The sequence below is a fragment of the Camarhynchus parvulus genome, chromosome 5, assembly GCF_901933205.1.
Source record: "Camarhynchus parvulus chromosome 5, STF_HiC, whole genome shotgun sequence".
Lineage (NCBI taxonomy): Eukaryota > Metazoa > Chordata > Aves > Passeriformes > Thraupidae > Camarhynchus > Camarhynchus parvulus.
In genome coordinates, this window is record NC_044575.1 from 13098548 (window position 1) to 13113089 (window position 14542).

Here is a 14542-nt window from a genome sequence, read left to right on the forward strand (position 1 = left end):
GATATAAATATCTCTTCTGTGGTTCTTAGGAGAACCATATCAGGATACCAGGTGAGATATATGACAGGGCCTAGAAGTTACTACTATTGAAAAAGTGGATTCCTGAGCAGCAAGTAAAATTGCTGTATAATACTCTAACAGTCTTTAGCTCTTTGACATAGAAGTCTTACAGTGAGGGCTGTGAAATGTAATGTTGGCAAGGACATGGACATTTAAAAAATCTTCTAGGCTTTAACCTCTGTGTGCATTATTCTTGTGATCCTGCTAGTATTTCCAGTTTATAGGACGATTGAGGCTGTTTCAAGATGTATTTGGTGGTTGTTACAATTCCCTACTTCAACTGCATATTTTAGTTAGCTTGGATTTATTTTAGCAAGTTGGGCTGGCTTCGTTCTGTGCTAACCTTGGAATCCTGAGGAGCTGATTAAGTTAGTATCATCTCAATTAAAAAAAAAAGTGAAACAAAATATAAGCATAAGCATGCATCCATTCAGTCAGTGTCTCATAGTCTTAGAATTTTGCGGAGTCCAAGAAGCTTGATAAAAGTGGTTGTGTATAGTGCAGCTGTACTATATCATGGAAGAAAAGCAAAGGAAATCCCAGAGAAACTGGGCAACTTTTTTATCAAAGGAGAGTTGAGGCCAAAGTGACTTCTTGCAGCAGCTCACAGCAGGTTTTTATTGGAAAGGTTTTCATTGGAAAGCCCATCAATAGAGCAAATACCTCCTGTGGTAATGGACAGAGTATGTATGTGTGTTTCATTCCCTTGTGTTGGGAACGCTTCTCTCTCTCTGTACAAAACAGACAGAATTGTGCTTTTTGGTTTAGTTGTTGTGGTTAGTTTTTGTTGGGGAAGGTGATAACCAAACTAGTTGGCTTTCTGCCTCACTGCTGAGACTGTGCAGTGCCTTGCAGTGACTCTTGCCTTCTTCAGCCTGACTTAGTGACTTTGCTTATTGTGTCTCTGTGTCCAGGTGGTTTGCAGGTAAAAAAAACCCCAGATTCTCTAGGCTTTTACTGCATGTTCAGCTTCATACTTCACCTAGCCTTTAACAAAGGTAACCTGATCAGTCCTAACAGGTGTAGATTTTACAGAGATCTGAGTAAAGCATTCTGGATGTTAGCAATCAGGTGGGTAATCAGAGGATTATGGGATATATCCCAGGGCTACGTGCTGCTGATTTAATTATCAGTGTACAGGTGGTAAGAGGGTAGTGAGAACAGTTTTTGTAGTAGAGTGCAAGAATGTGGGGCTTCAGAGCAGCTATTCAAGTGTCTAATTATCAACCAACTGGTACCACTTGGCAGAGGAGCTGCTTTTCGGTTCCCCAGGCACCCTCCATTATCTTTTTTGCCCATTTATTAAAATTAATGAATTGAAATGGGAAGCTAAAAGATTTGTAATGTGGAATCTCGTATTTCTTGATGGTTTGAGATTTTATGTGCTTCTGTAAAAAAGCCTTATCACTCCCATCTCATTCAAGCAGACTAGAAAATGTGGAAAGAAAATACCTGGGGAGATTTTAGCTTTCTGAATCACAAAGAATCCAGTCATTCTGAGCCTTCGAGTTGGTGACATAAACAGTCATCAGGCAACAAGTTATTTCAAAACGATGTGAAATTCTGTTTAAGCACTTTCTGGAAGGAGAATCAGTCAAGTGATCACCACAGCTTAACCTTATCTGAGTTTCAGGTGACAGCCTCACTGGCTTTGTAGTTTGTATGATGAAAAGGTCTTCTGAATATAGATTTATTTTTTTTCAAGTATCTAGTAAGAGAAATGGCCATTCCTGTGAAAACACCTGCCAAAAACTGGCAGGGGCAGTGCTGTGAAAGAAACAGTCTATTGGAACAGGGAACAATTGTCAGGCAGAATTTCTCCTTCAGTTTAATCCTGAAGGAATAATAAAGCTTCTGTCAATACTGTGCAGTAATGTATACATATACTATGGAGGGTTGTTTTCTTGGTTCTCCTCTGCTCCTCGTGCCACCAGCCATTCTTTAAATTTTAGCTTCTTAAAAGACAAACAATATTGTCAATCTGTAGCTGTTGTTGATGAATTAAATGCACAGAAACCTAATTTCTTGGTAAAGAGGCAAGACAGCAAGATAAGCTACAAGCACACGGTTTCATGAGGCAGATGTCTGTCTTCACTGTCACTCCAGGAAGAGCTGGTTGAGCTGATGAAATATCTCCAGCTATTTTTATAATTTCCCATTTTAAAGTTTCATTTTATCATTTCATCTGCTGGTGAAAGGTCACTGTTGCATTGTTATCTAGAGACTGGGAAATTCTGCATGTATTTCTTTATCTTTACACACCATTGTGCGTACTTGTGTCCGTGGTATTTGAAGAGCTGTCAGGTGATCTGCTCTGCTGCTAGTTCAGCATCTGTCAGAGCCACATGGTACTGTCCTGTGGACCTTGCAGCCCTAGGAGTGGTTTTCAACAAGCAGGGCAACATTTGTCCTGGATTAGACAAGTCCCAGTGAAAGTCAGAGAGCTGAATAAAAGTGTAAATCTTCGAGCTGAGCATTCTGATCTCTTTACACCATGAATGGTGCTAGTCACGGTATAATTTTGATGTTTGTGCAACTGTCCAAAAGTTATCTCGACTATATCTTTTTCAGTGCCTCTTTCAGAACTGAAAATGCTTAAAACTTTACTGTTTCATCATTAGTTATTTCTTCATTGGAGGCAGTGGGGCTGAATAATGCAGCCTCCAACAGCTCTGGTGGTTGTTCCTTGGCTGCAGTACAGTTCCAGGTCCAATCGGTGTGGAATGTTCTGCAGGGAGACCTAGACAGCTCTTTGACCAAGTGATTTCAGCCTTATATACCAGAACATGTATATGTTCTGGTATATAAGGCTGTTTTGAGTTTGTGCTCCAAATGGTGTTGGTAAGATGTTTTTGTTGCAACATTGAGACATCAAAGATGCATAATCGAGATGAGAGGAAAATGAACAAAGAGTGTGACAAGAGTGGACCCAATTTTTGTCATTGTTCTGGAATAGCTAAATAGTTAAAGGGCTACAAGGCCTTGCAGTGAAGGAGGCTGAATAGAAGAAACAAGAGTTGGGTGCTCCCCCCTTTCATCTCCAGATGGCAGGGAATGGACAGTCTCAACTTCATCCAGCCACACCAAACCAGTGGAAATAAGTTGGTGTCTCAAGTGATGGTGAAGAGATTTGGGTAGTTGGAGTGTCAGAAACCCTATTTCCTTCTAGAGCAATGAAAGAGTAAAATGTAGATTGGGATTCTTACGTCTTTTAGCATGTAGCAAGGTCAGTGCTGCCATGGGGAAGTTTGAGTCATCTCTTGATCCACCTCTGCACCTGATTCTCTTTGATAGGACATTTTTCTTTTAAAAAAACTAAATAGTGATCAAAATCATCCTGTTAAGAAAAATCGATGAATCTGCTGTAATTAATGTGTATGTGCTTTAACAATCCTTCTTTTCATATTGACATTAGAAACTGAAGTACCTGTAGTTCCTCTGGAAAGTGGAAGTCCTGTCCTGAAAATTTTAATTCTAACTGAATTCTGTTAAACACCTCTTTGACTTGTTTCCATGTTACTTAATAGAGGTATATTTGTTGTAGAATTTCAGTTTATTAGTTGCTTTTAGAACTGTTGAAAATCAAGTTTCACTGAAGAGTGTGGGTGTAAAAAAAGTAAATAGGATTGGTCTAGGGTGTTTTTTTTAAAGAATATTTCATCCAGACTGCAATGCAGTATTCCTACTCAGGTGTTTTTCTATGTGACCTTTTGACTTCAAGAAGTGAAATGGAAATAAGAATAAGCAATGGTAGCAGCAATAAGCAAGCTGGGTCAGTTGGATGTTGTGATATTGTATGCTGCCTTTTTTATATCAATATTCGTCCACAGAGCTTATGAACATGTTCCATTCTTCAACTCCCCTCAGAAATAAAGAACTTAAGTCCTGTTTTAAATAATAATTCACAAGATGTTCCTGTCTTTCATTAATGTTTGCATTAAAAAAAAAAATTATATCTTAAAATATGCTTTAGAAGAACTTGGATGCATCCGAATACATTAAAGTACAAAACAGGAGTTTGCTGCACTGCTCTGCAGGTAGTGCAGCATTGTCAGTGAGCATCAACTCAGCCTCAGTGGGTCTTTAATCAGGGTGCCTCATGAATTGTGTGTGTCTTGGTACTGAGCTATGTGGGAGTTGTTTAAATTTCTCTTTCCAATCCCACTTCTGCACTGTATTTGCATAGCATGTTAGTGTTCTTATTAAACCCATATAAGAAATCATTCAGAATACTGATTTTTCTTACTTAGCTGTAAGGCTGCACGTTTCCTAAGTGCACTCTGCTAAGAAGCAGGGTGTATCTTAAAATTTTCAATCTCCCGCAAAGTATAACTTTTGTTGTTTGCTTTGCTCTCTCTTGCAGAACCAGGATGGGTCATGTATCCAATCTGTCAGCCTTATTCTTAAGCAGGACCCCAAGAGGCAAGTGACCCTGACTCATTCAGGAGATGTTTTGATCTATGACCAGTACAAAATTAACCTGCCTTATGCAGATGGTAAGGAGTAATACATAACCATATAACTCTTATCAAACACTAGAGCAGTATTTCAATGGCATTTGTGCATGTTGTGGCACTGTCAGTATTACTAACATACAGAAATTAAAAGGCATATTTTAGTGTCAATATTGTTATTTCTTATGAAATACTTCCCAAATTAACTTTTGATGTACTTTTTACGCTATTGGTAGTTGTGCAGTAGCTGCATTAGGCTGGTTGTCTCTTACATTAAGATTTTGTTTATTTTAACAAGTCCAAATGCCATCCCTCACATTTGCAAGGTTTTTTAGTTCTTGCCAGAGGGGAAATTCTTTCCTCTGATTCTTGAATAATTTCTTTTCCCATTTTTGTAAGCAACTCATGTAAATTTAAGCAGAAAGGACCCTACTGCCCCTTAGAGATGAGCTACAGATTTTCAGACAAAAATTTATTTTGTTTCTTTTGGCTTTGAGTTTTTAAATCTCTGTCCTGAAGATGTCTGGTATTCTGCATAGTATATATGACTGTGAGATTTAGTGTTATCTTTAATGAGATTTTTGTATGCAAATCATTAGCACAATTGGTGTCTGCAAGGTCTTGGCTCTTTAGGAATTTCACAAAAAAAGGTTTTAACATAGGAATCATGTTCCTGGTTTTAGGATTAATTTGTCTACAAAAATGTTCTGCAATATTTATATATTTACATTGATTTCATTTAGTTTACCTTTCTGGATATTCCAGTGAACTCTCAATGCATTTTAAACAAGTGTAGTGATTCTCACAAGTTTCTTGGTTTGCTCCCAAAGTTTGAATCAGTATAACCTTTCACAGGAAATCAATGTTTAGAGGAAAATAGGGCCTTAATAGGAAAAAAACTTACATAAAAGTCATATAAACCAGTGCTAGTTGATATGACAAGAAACAAAATGTAAATTTCAATCAGGTTTCCTTTCAACAATTTCTTTTTTTACTCCCCAGAGTCATTTGAAATATGGAAACTGTCCTCTGTATTTCTGCAAGTAAAGACCCAGATTGGGTTACAGATCCTCTATGACAGAGAAGGATTGAGGCTTTACCTTCAAGTGGATGAACGGTGGAAGGATGACACTGTGGGCCTTTGTGGAACCTTCAATGGAAACACAGAGGATGATTTTCTGTATGCAGAGCTGCAAGATTTCTATCTGCCAGTATATGAATATCTGTAGTTAGAGTGGTGGATCAAGTGTACTGAAGCTGAAAGTACAGATACCAAGAATAATTTATTTTGAAGTTTTTCATTAGTGAGATAGATAGTAGGATTCAGTTTGCCAACAGAAAATCTGTAGCTTCAGCTACAGGATATCAAGCCTGGTTTTGCTAGAAATATTTTAATTTAAAATTCTGGCGAAATATATGCGATGCACAAGAGCTATTTTACCAGAAAAAAATGTCCAAATTACAGAGTGGCCTATATACAGAACTTTCTGCCTCTCTGCAAGGCTCTATCTCTTTCCAGCTCCTATTTTCTCCCATGAGCCCTAATCTGCTGTGTCTGACAGAGCCTCCATTGTTCAGTGCCTGCAGACCAGTGAGAGGAACTGGCTGCTGCCTGAGCTTCCCTTCCTTGTGGTGCAGGGAGAAGTGCTCAGAGCTGCTCAAGCACTACAGCCAAAGCTGCTGTTTGCCCAGCTTCTTTGCAGCATGTGTCTCACAGACACTAAAGAACAAATTGGCTTCCAGTGGATTAGAGTAGCCTAATGGAGCTGGGAGAAGAATACAAATTTAGGATACAACAGGGTAAAAAAAAGGAAATGATAGAAGAATTTTATGCTCTCAGAACAGCTGGAATTTTTCTAACTCAAAGCTAATAGGAAAATGGAAAAGTTTTCTGTTGTAATTCCCATTTAAAAAGACAGATACACAAATATACCAGTGGAATTTTGAACAGTTATGTTACAGATTAAAAAGCCTTATCAGACTATTATTTATAAGGAGACTAGGAAATACAAAGACAGCATCTAAATGGAGAGATTATTATTGATGTAAATCTACTTAAAATATTTCTGTTTGACGGGTAATTTTGTAGTGTGTTTTTGATGACAGTCTTTGGATTGCTCTCACACAAATGAGAAGCTGTACAATAGTTGATATTTGTAAAATCAGTCCTTAAACCTGGGGTCTTACAAGTTGTGCTCAGACATGACACAAATTGTGATATCAAGGCATCTTAATATGCACACAAACCTGATCCACAGCAGATTTGGGAAACTTGGCCATAGTCAGTAGTCTTCTGCAACACCTTCACTCCCAGCTGCTTTAGCAGTGACAGTACTCTTGACTGTGTGCCTCATGCAGTCTTTGCCCTCAAGTATAATGCTCCATATTTAAATGCGTAGTTTTGATTATTCTCTCTGTACAACATTGCTGTGCCTTGGTTATTTTGATCAAAGTCTTATTGTTCAGCTTCTATTACCTAGGCCTCACAGGTATCAGTTCAATTGCTTTTATATTAATTGCAGTTATATTTCTGGAGGCTTGGGTTTCTTTTCTCTTTCCTACAAGGAATAAAGGGCCCAGGAAGTCAGCAACAGACAGGACACTATAGGTAGAGGAGAGATTAAATATGGATTGGATATCACTAAGGAACCAAAAGGACAAATAAGGGGAGTTCAAACTATCAGGACAGTGATGCTCCCTGCTCTCTTATAAGAATGGAATTAGGTATATTTTGATCTTTTCTTCCTTAGAAAGTCTCTAAAAGACATCTCCTCTTTTGTTTCTGGGCCTCTACCTGCAAACAAAGGAGTCCTGAAATTTACGATTGCAGTTTTATAGGCAAGTGAACGAGAATATGAAATAGTGAAAGAGGGACTTGAATCAGAGGGTGTAAGAACTGAAATCATTCTGCAAATTCACTATACCTTTTCTGACTGACTTCTGTTTTGTGCAAGATCTCCAGTTGGAGTAACAGAAAGCACTCCAGAGCTGTTTGGAAACACGTGGAAGACTTCATCGGCGTGCGTTCTTGCGCATGACAGCTCACAGGTGGATCCGTGTGATGTTCATCTGCAGGCAGGTGGGCAGCCAGGGCAGATTCTTACTGACAAATGCATTTCTGCTTAGTACACCTGTGCCTATTTTCCTAGCTGGATCAGGTACAGGAATAACCAGACCTACCCGTTAAAGAAATTAGTACCTAGGGGTAGTATAGAAGGCAGCTGAGTTCAATCCCTTAAAAAATTGTTTGAGGATTTTGTTATACTTGCAGAGGTGTTGGAAATACCTCATTTTTGTTTCTGGTTTGCAGTTATGCTGTGTTAAGCTGGACACGCATTAAAATTTGGTAGAATCTCTTGTTTTGGTGATGCTGCTAGTTAAGATGGAGACTCAAAACTGTTGCAGTATTCATTTTTGAGAATGCTGAAAAAAACTAATTACTTGATTTAGTTGTCTGCTGTGGAAGAGAATGAGAAGGAGAAATATGCTTACACACTGCCAGACTATAGATTTAGCTGAAAGGGAATATCCAGCTGAGATAACATGTAGGTGGCTGATGCTATGAGGACCAGAGATGGTCACTAAGTCATCAGTTATATCTATTTCACAATTTTTTTCCACTTCTTGTATTGACACTAAAAGCTTGTAAAGACACAGAGGTAGAATATTAAGGTTTTCCCTGTGATTTCAGCAGTGCTAGGGAATCATCATGTCTCCTGCTACATCACTTGTCTTTTGAGTATTTACACAATGGGCAGTGCTAAAAAAGCTGCATTCTTGGTAACAGATTGGGGATGTGAGTGTTAGTCCTTCTGTGCAGCTGTATAGGTAGCAAGGAGAAAAATATTTATGTGGCAATAATATATAAGCATGATTGGTTGCATGGTGTAAAAGACACTTTTTGTTCCAAGTCTTTTTAAACGCCCTCACTGAAACAGTTTTTAATCTGTTATTTGTGTAGCCTCTTATGCAGCGGAAGCTTGTAGCATCCTTACGAAAGATCTTTTTGCTCCATGCTACCCCTATTTGAGTCCTGTTCCCTATTTTGAGCAGTGCAGAAGAGACACTTGCAAATGTGGACAGACTTGTTTTTGCTCTGCTCTGGCCCATTACGCTCATCACTGCCGAAGGTTTGGAATTGTAATAGATTTCAGAGGAGCTGTCCCAGATTGTGGTGAGTTTCCTGTCACTTCTAGACTTACATAATTAATGCCTGAGGACTTTGGAGACAATCAGCAAATAAAAGTAAATCAATACAGTCTTTTAAATTAAAAAATGATTAATTTTAACATGACCTTTTGCACACAGGGCAAGGTTCTTTTTTAAAAATAATTTTCTGTCAAGACAGAATTTGTACCAGTGTCTTTAGATGATTCTTCCTTTATAATTTCCTTCCTGTAGTTCTTTGACTTATGAAACATCATAAACATTTTTAAAGTAGTTGGAAGTCTTCAAATGTATACAGAATTCAAAATATGTCAATCCTTACTATATGGCATTGCATATCTCATACCATATAGTTATTATTCATGGACTGCATAAATAGATTTCTTTTCCTTGTACGTGGTAGGTTTATCTAATTCTTTAAATGAACAAGATGAAGAATTAAGTATTAAGCATTAAGCAGTTTCAGTTGGATTATTGACTACTTCTGCTGTCTGACAGTCTCTTGGCTTATTCTCTTACTGTCAGTGACACTGAAATACACAAAGTGCTGAAGCAAGTGTTGAAACTTCGGTATGGTTATTTAGTTTAAAATGAATAGAAGATTATAGAATATATGTATCTTTATAGATAAAGGTGACGTCTGTTAACTAATCTGTAAATCCTCACAAGCAAAGGATAATCTTAAATTCTTTATATTAAATTTTAGTGATGAAAAAGATTGATAGAGCGTGTTGGGCCCTCACATACATTAAAAAGTACAGAATTGGAAACCCTATCAAACAACCTGAAATTGATACCCCTGCTGTAGGTCTGGTCTATTAACAAGTCTGAGAATCTTTTCTAAGGAGCATTCAAGAGCTTAGCATTTAGCAGTTGTCATCACATCATGTAATTATCTGTGTTTTAATGCATGATAAAGAGAAGTAATTTAGTCCAGCTTAACCATCTTAAGCTGGGATATCTGTATGTATATCTGACAAGACTGCCTGGTTTGCGATTATTAGGGCATGAATGGCTGTGTCCACTTACGGTTGAGTCAGTCAAGCAATTTCATTTTATTTTACTTTTCTGGAAACAAGTATAGTTTTCTTAGAGTATATTTTAAAAGACATGCCTGTAGCATTTAAAATATGTTAATCTCTTAGTATTTAAAGAGCTTCAGTGTTTTTTTAGTAGAGGTTTATGAGACACAGATATATCGATATATATAAAAGAAAATTTAATACGGTATTGTGCAACATTGTGCAAAATTTAATATGGTATTTGCAACATCTGCAAATATAAATTTTACTTAAAGCTTTTAAGATTTTCTTTTAAGGTGCTGTGCATTTCCAAAAGCCCGTGCACAAATGCCAAGTGCTTTCAGAGTTAGAGGCAAAGAGGCTTCAGCTGTTCGGTTTCCACAGCGTAAATCTGGATTACCTGCACAGACTCATTGCACTTGTTATTACTGTGGATTTACATCTGTGTAGTTTACACAGCGTAGTGCCAAGATAGCAATTTTAGTGGAATTTAATGTGATTGGGAACAAAAGAATGGAGATGTTTATCAGAAAACTATTGTGAGGTCCTTGAGTCTCTTGCAACGTAATTTGAGAGATTTGTTTTGTTTGGACAGCTCTTTCATGTGAAGACACAAAGGAGTACAGTACTTGTGTATCTACCTGTGGCAGGACCTGCCAAGCACTGTCTGTGCCAGAGACATGCAGCAGTGACTGCGTTGAAGGCTGTGCTTGTCCCTCTGGAATGTATTTGGATACCAGCACTGAGCGATGCGTGCAGCGGTGGGTAAAGTTGCAGTTCTGATGGCCACACTCATTGTGTGGTTTCAGACCACCACATCTGCAAGTCAGAGTGGAAAACTAATTAACTTGTATCCTTGTAGATGATAGGCATCTGTAAACTTGACAGGGTCTCTTAGAATTATACAGAACTGATGTCTGTATGATCAGAAATAGCTTTTTTATACATGGCCACTCATCCAACATCATCAGCACTAGTTGTAACTTTTTGTCTGGTTTTTGGCGCATAAGAGATACAAAACATAACCTTCCATTTCCTACTGATTTGGTTTGAAATGTGCTTGAGTTATACAGCAGTATTGAGATCAATTGCTTGCATTAAAAAAAAAAAAAAAACAAACCCTGAACAACCAGAAAACCCCCTGCTAAGCAAAAAAACCACACCAAAAACAGCACAGCAACTGAAATTTGAACAGCAATTTAATGGGAATTTTATCCTGTTTTTTCAGTTTGGGTTTATCCGTTACATATTTTTCCTCTATTCCAGAAATGAATGCCCATGTTATTTTCAAGGAATTGACTATCCCCCAGGAGAAAATGTTATGACATCTTTAGGCAAATGGTGAGATACTAAATTGTGTTTTCACATAACTAAATTGTCATATTTTTAAGAGCTCTTTCAAGTAATTTTAGCTGGTTTATTGGGTTTTCTTTTTGTTGTTTTAGTTATTTCAAATGATACCTACAGAATAAACCTGCATCAGTTTTCTGTTTGACAAAAGTCCTTTAGAACTTAGGCTTTCCAGGCTGCTGTGCTTTGCAATGCAATATATTGAAGCGCAAAACAGAAAGAAAAGCCACAATAATTTCTTACATCATACTAATGTGGAGTGCTCCAGAGCAGCACAGACATTTCCTGACTGTCCATAGATCTTCATTGCTATTCTCCTTCTCTTTACCAGATTCTAAATCCATTTATGAAGAATTATTAAGAATCTGTTTTCCACTACTACAGAATCATTGTAAAAGAGCAATGTGGGTTTTATCAACTAACAAACAACACAAAAAATGGTTAGCTGCAGCCAATGGTAAATAAGCATCTCCGTTATTGTTCCTTACATTTGGCATTTCTTCTTGTCCACTGACTCTTCCATTTGCATCATTGCAGTCCTGACATTAAAGAAGAAAATTTGTTAGGTGATCCTGGCTCCTGCCAGCTGCATCCTTTTCAGCAGTTATTTCTGTCTGGAGAAGGTTAGGTAATGTGGATGACAAGCTCTGTAAATAACGAGATTTCGGAAATAATATCTGAGCTCTGACTGCCTGTATCAGTTGTTACAGCACTTAAAAGCAGAGCAGACCGAATTGTCTGTGATAGATCAGTGTAGTACTAATTTGTTACAAAGGCCACATTAGAGATTGGGGTTGTCAGACTCCTGTTGCAATGGGGGCACTTCATGAGCGCACACAAACCACTTCTCACTCTTGTCAGCAGTCTATAAATGCTGACTATTATAAATTTATATCTTACTCATAAAGTTAGCTCATTTTTTTACCTTAGAGCAGATTCCCTGGTGTGTGCCAGGCAGCCCATCATGCATGAGGCCCTGCAAAGGCTGGGTGCACTGCTGTCTGCCCTCCCAAGGTGTTTTTGTTTACAGAATGTGCCCTGGCAGCTGGGAAAAGGGGCTTCTCCTGCTAAATCTTTAGTCCTCCTCCTCAAAGGTCTAGTTCAGCTAATTTTGCTGACCCATGTGATGGGATATATGGTTGAATGCAGATCATGTGATGGTCCACAAATGTAGTTTTTTTAAAAAGTGCTGTAGACAAAAATCCTCTTCATGTTGATTTCAGTGCAATTGCTTGGGATCTGGCAGCTTGTTAGTTAATAAAATTAATCTACTGGTTTATAACTACTACGATTTTAGCTGGAATTAGACATCTGTGTCTCCCATCTAGTCACAATTTTTACTTGATGTGTTTTTTTTTTATAAGGCGATATACAGATTTGTTGAGAGGAAAGGCTTTCAAATGCAGAAGTACATGTAGGGGGGATAGAAGAAAATAAAGATAGTGTAGAAAGTAATCTTACCCCTAAGGAGTTGCAGCTGGGCCAATTAGCAAAGATTAGGAACAGGTCTGACTTTACCAGGCCACAGCTGTAACCAATGAGAAGTAAAGTGCTATAAAAGAGTGGGGTGGCTGGGTGAGAAGGGAACTGGAGTCAGTTGGCTGCGTTGTGAAGAAGAAAGAGTCAGTGCTCTGAGGAGCTGCCCATGAGAAACACCCAGAAGGTGTGAAACTTTTGTGATAGGAGACAGCGGTATGGAACCCCTGCAATAAGATGACAGCAAGTACAGACTGTCGGCTCCTGGGAATTGCCTTATGCTGAGTAATGCATTAGGAATCTTGTAGGAGTAAATGTGTGGATGAACTGGAAAAAAAAGCTATGTGATGAAGTGTTCTTTTTATCTGTCGCTTTCTATTAGAAACATTTATGATCTTTATTTTATTCTCCCCATCCTTTATTCCTTTCAATTGCTTCCTCTTTGGATCTTCCCACTTTCAAAGTAGAATTTCTTCTCTATGGAATAGCTTTTCTGCTCTGTTACTTTCAACAAGTTCTTTAAAATATTTTCTTTCATGTTATATCAGCCTTTGAGATGTTTCCCTCTCAGTTGCCTTTGGTACTCCTTTTCCTCTTGCCTGAGTGATACTGTGCAGTCCATGAGCGCTTTTCCTGCAGGGCTTTGGGATCCATACACAACTCCAAATGTGTTCACAGGGAGGATGTAGCACACACAGAATTTGATTCTCAGTCTGCTGACCAGCCATGGGAGTCCTGGGGATGCTTTAGCCATTGCAAAAGAATGGGAAAATAGTGCTGGATTTCATGGCCTCAGGTTCTTTAGTGATGACCAGGATCTGAAACTCAGCCAGCACTGCTACAGTTTTCCCTGACAATGAGCTGCAATAGGAGCTGCTACCATTTTAGGAGACTGTTGGACTATTTTAGCTCAAACTAGAAAGGAGCAGACAGTGTTAGTTTTCTCAGTGCTTCCCTGCACACAGTATCCTGTTAGGTTGAGTTTTATGCAGCTTCGAACTGTTTCATGCAGGGGAACTGTGTTTTGGGGAGCAGTATGGGAGCATATTCCTGTACATATTTTTTTGTTAGCTCATGCTTCTTAACTTCCAATAACATTATGCATAAAGCAAAAGTTTGGAATTTAACTAATGTTCTTCATGAGTTAAGGCGATGCACTCTTTATCCACAGTTATAATGTTCAGTGCAGACATTTATAAAATTATTTTCTATTGATTTATTCTGCATTACTAAATAGAATATATTAATATTTTAGCTCTTCCTGGCTCTCAGTACATTTTTGTGTATTTCTATTTCAGCCATTGCAGGGATGGAGTAATGAACTGTGACAAGAACATAATAGGTGAGTGAAGGGAGTAGGAAAAGATGCTTCAAGCCCAGTGAATATATTTCCTCCAGTCTTGAATATAGTGCAATGTGTACTAATTAATTTCTGAGAGGGGATCCTATTTGTGTGTGAAAGTAATGCTCCTGATTTGTACCAGCCTAATTGTTCAAAATATTGTTAGATCTGAGCAACATTTTCCCCTAGTACTTTAAAATACTGATTTGTTTGCATGCTAATGCAGATAAGCTGGTTTCATGATAAACAGCAGACCTTCAGTAGGGCAAACAAAGGTTAGCTTTGCCCCAAATAGTATGAGGAGAGGCAGCTGAGTATTACTAGTATTGCTGGTATATTACTAGTATTGCTGGATGATTTCTTTTACAAATTTCAGGTGTGAAGACTAAAGCATTTGTCCATTTCCCCCCAGCACACAGCTGCCCAGTTGGACAGATTTATATTAACTGCAGTAATCCACAAGTGAATCCTGAGCTCAGCAGAGAGAGGACTTGTGAGAATCAGCTGCTAAACGTCACTTTCTCAGCACACCTTCCTTGTGTGTCAGGCTGTGTCTGCCCACCAGGGTGAGTACAGACACATTCGCATCTTTTGCTGCACAAACATGATTGAGTAATTAATTCTACTTGGACAATTTGAGATCTCAAAGTCTGAGCATCAAACTTGTGAAG

At 38.3% G+C, this 14542-nt stretch overlaps 1 protein-coding gene across 1 annotated transcript in view; it reads left to right on the plus strand.

Moving 5' to 3' along the window:
- Positions 1-14542, plus strand: part of OTOG (otogelin) — a 92620-nt gene that overhangs the window by 18962 nt on the left and 59116 nt on the right. The window contains exons 16-23 of the mRNA XM_030950341.1: positions 4424-4556; positions 5517-5694; positions 7469-7593; positions 8476-8688; positions 10299-10464; positions 10970-11044; positions 13828-13871; positions 14284-14437. Coding sequence (XP_030806201.1) covers positions 4424-4556; positions 5517-5694; positions 7469-7593; positions 8476-8688; positions 10299-10464; positions 10970-11044; positions 13828-13871; positions 14284-14437 — 1088 coding nt within the window. The remainder of the gene's footprint in view (positions 1-4423; positions 4557-5516; positions 5695-7468; positions 7594-8475; positions 8689-10298; positions 10465-10969; positions 11045-13827; positions 13872-14283; positions 14438-14542) is intronic.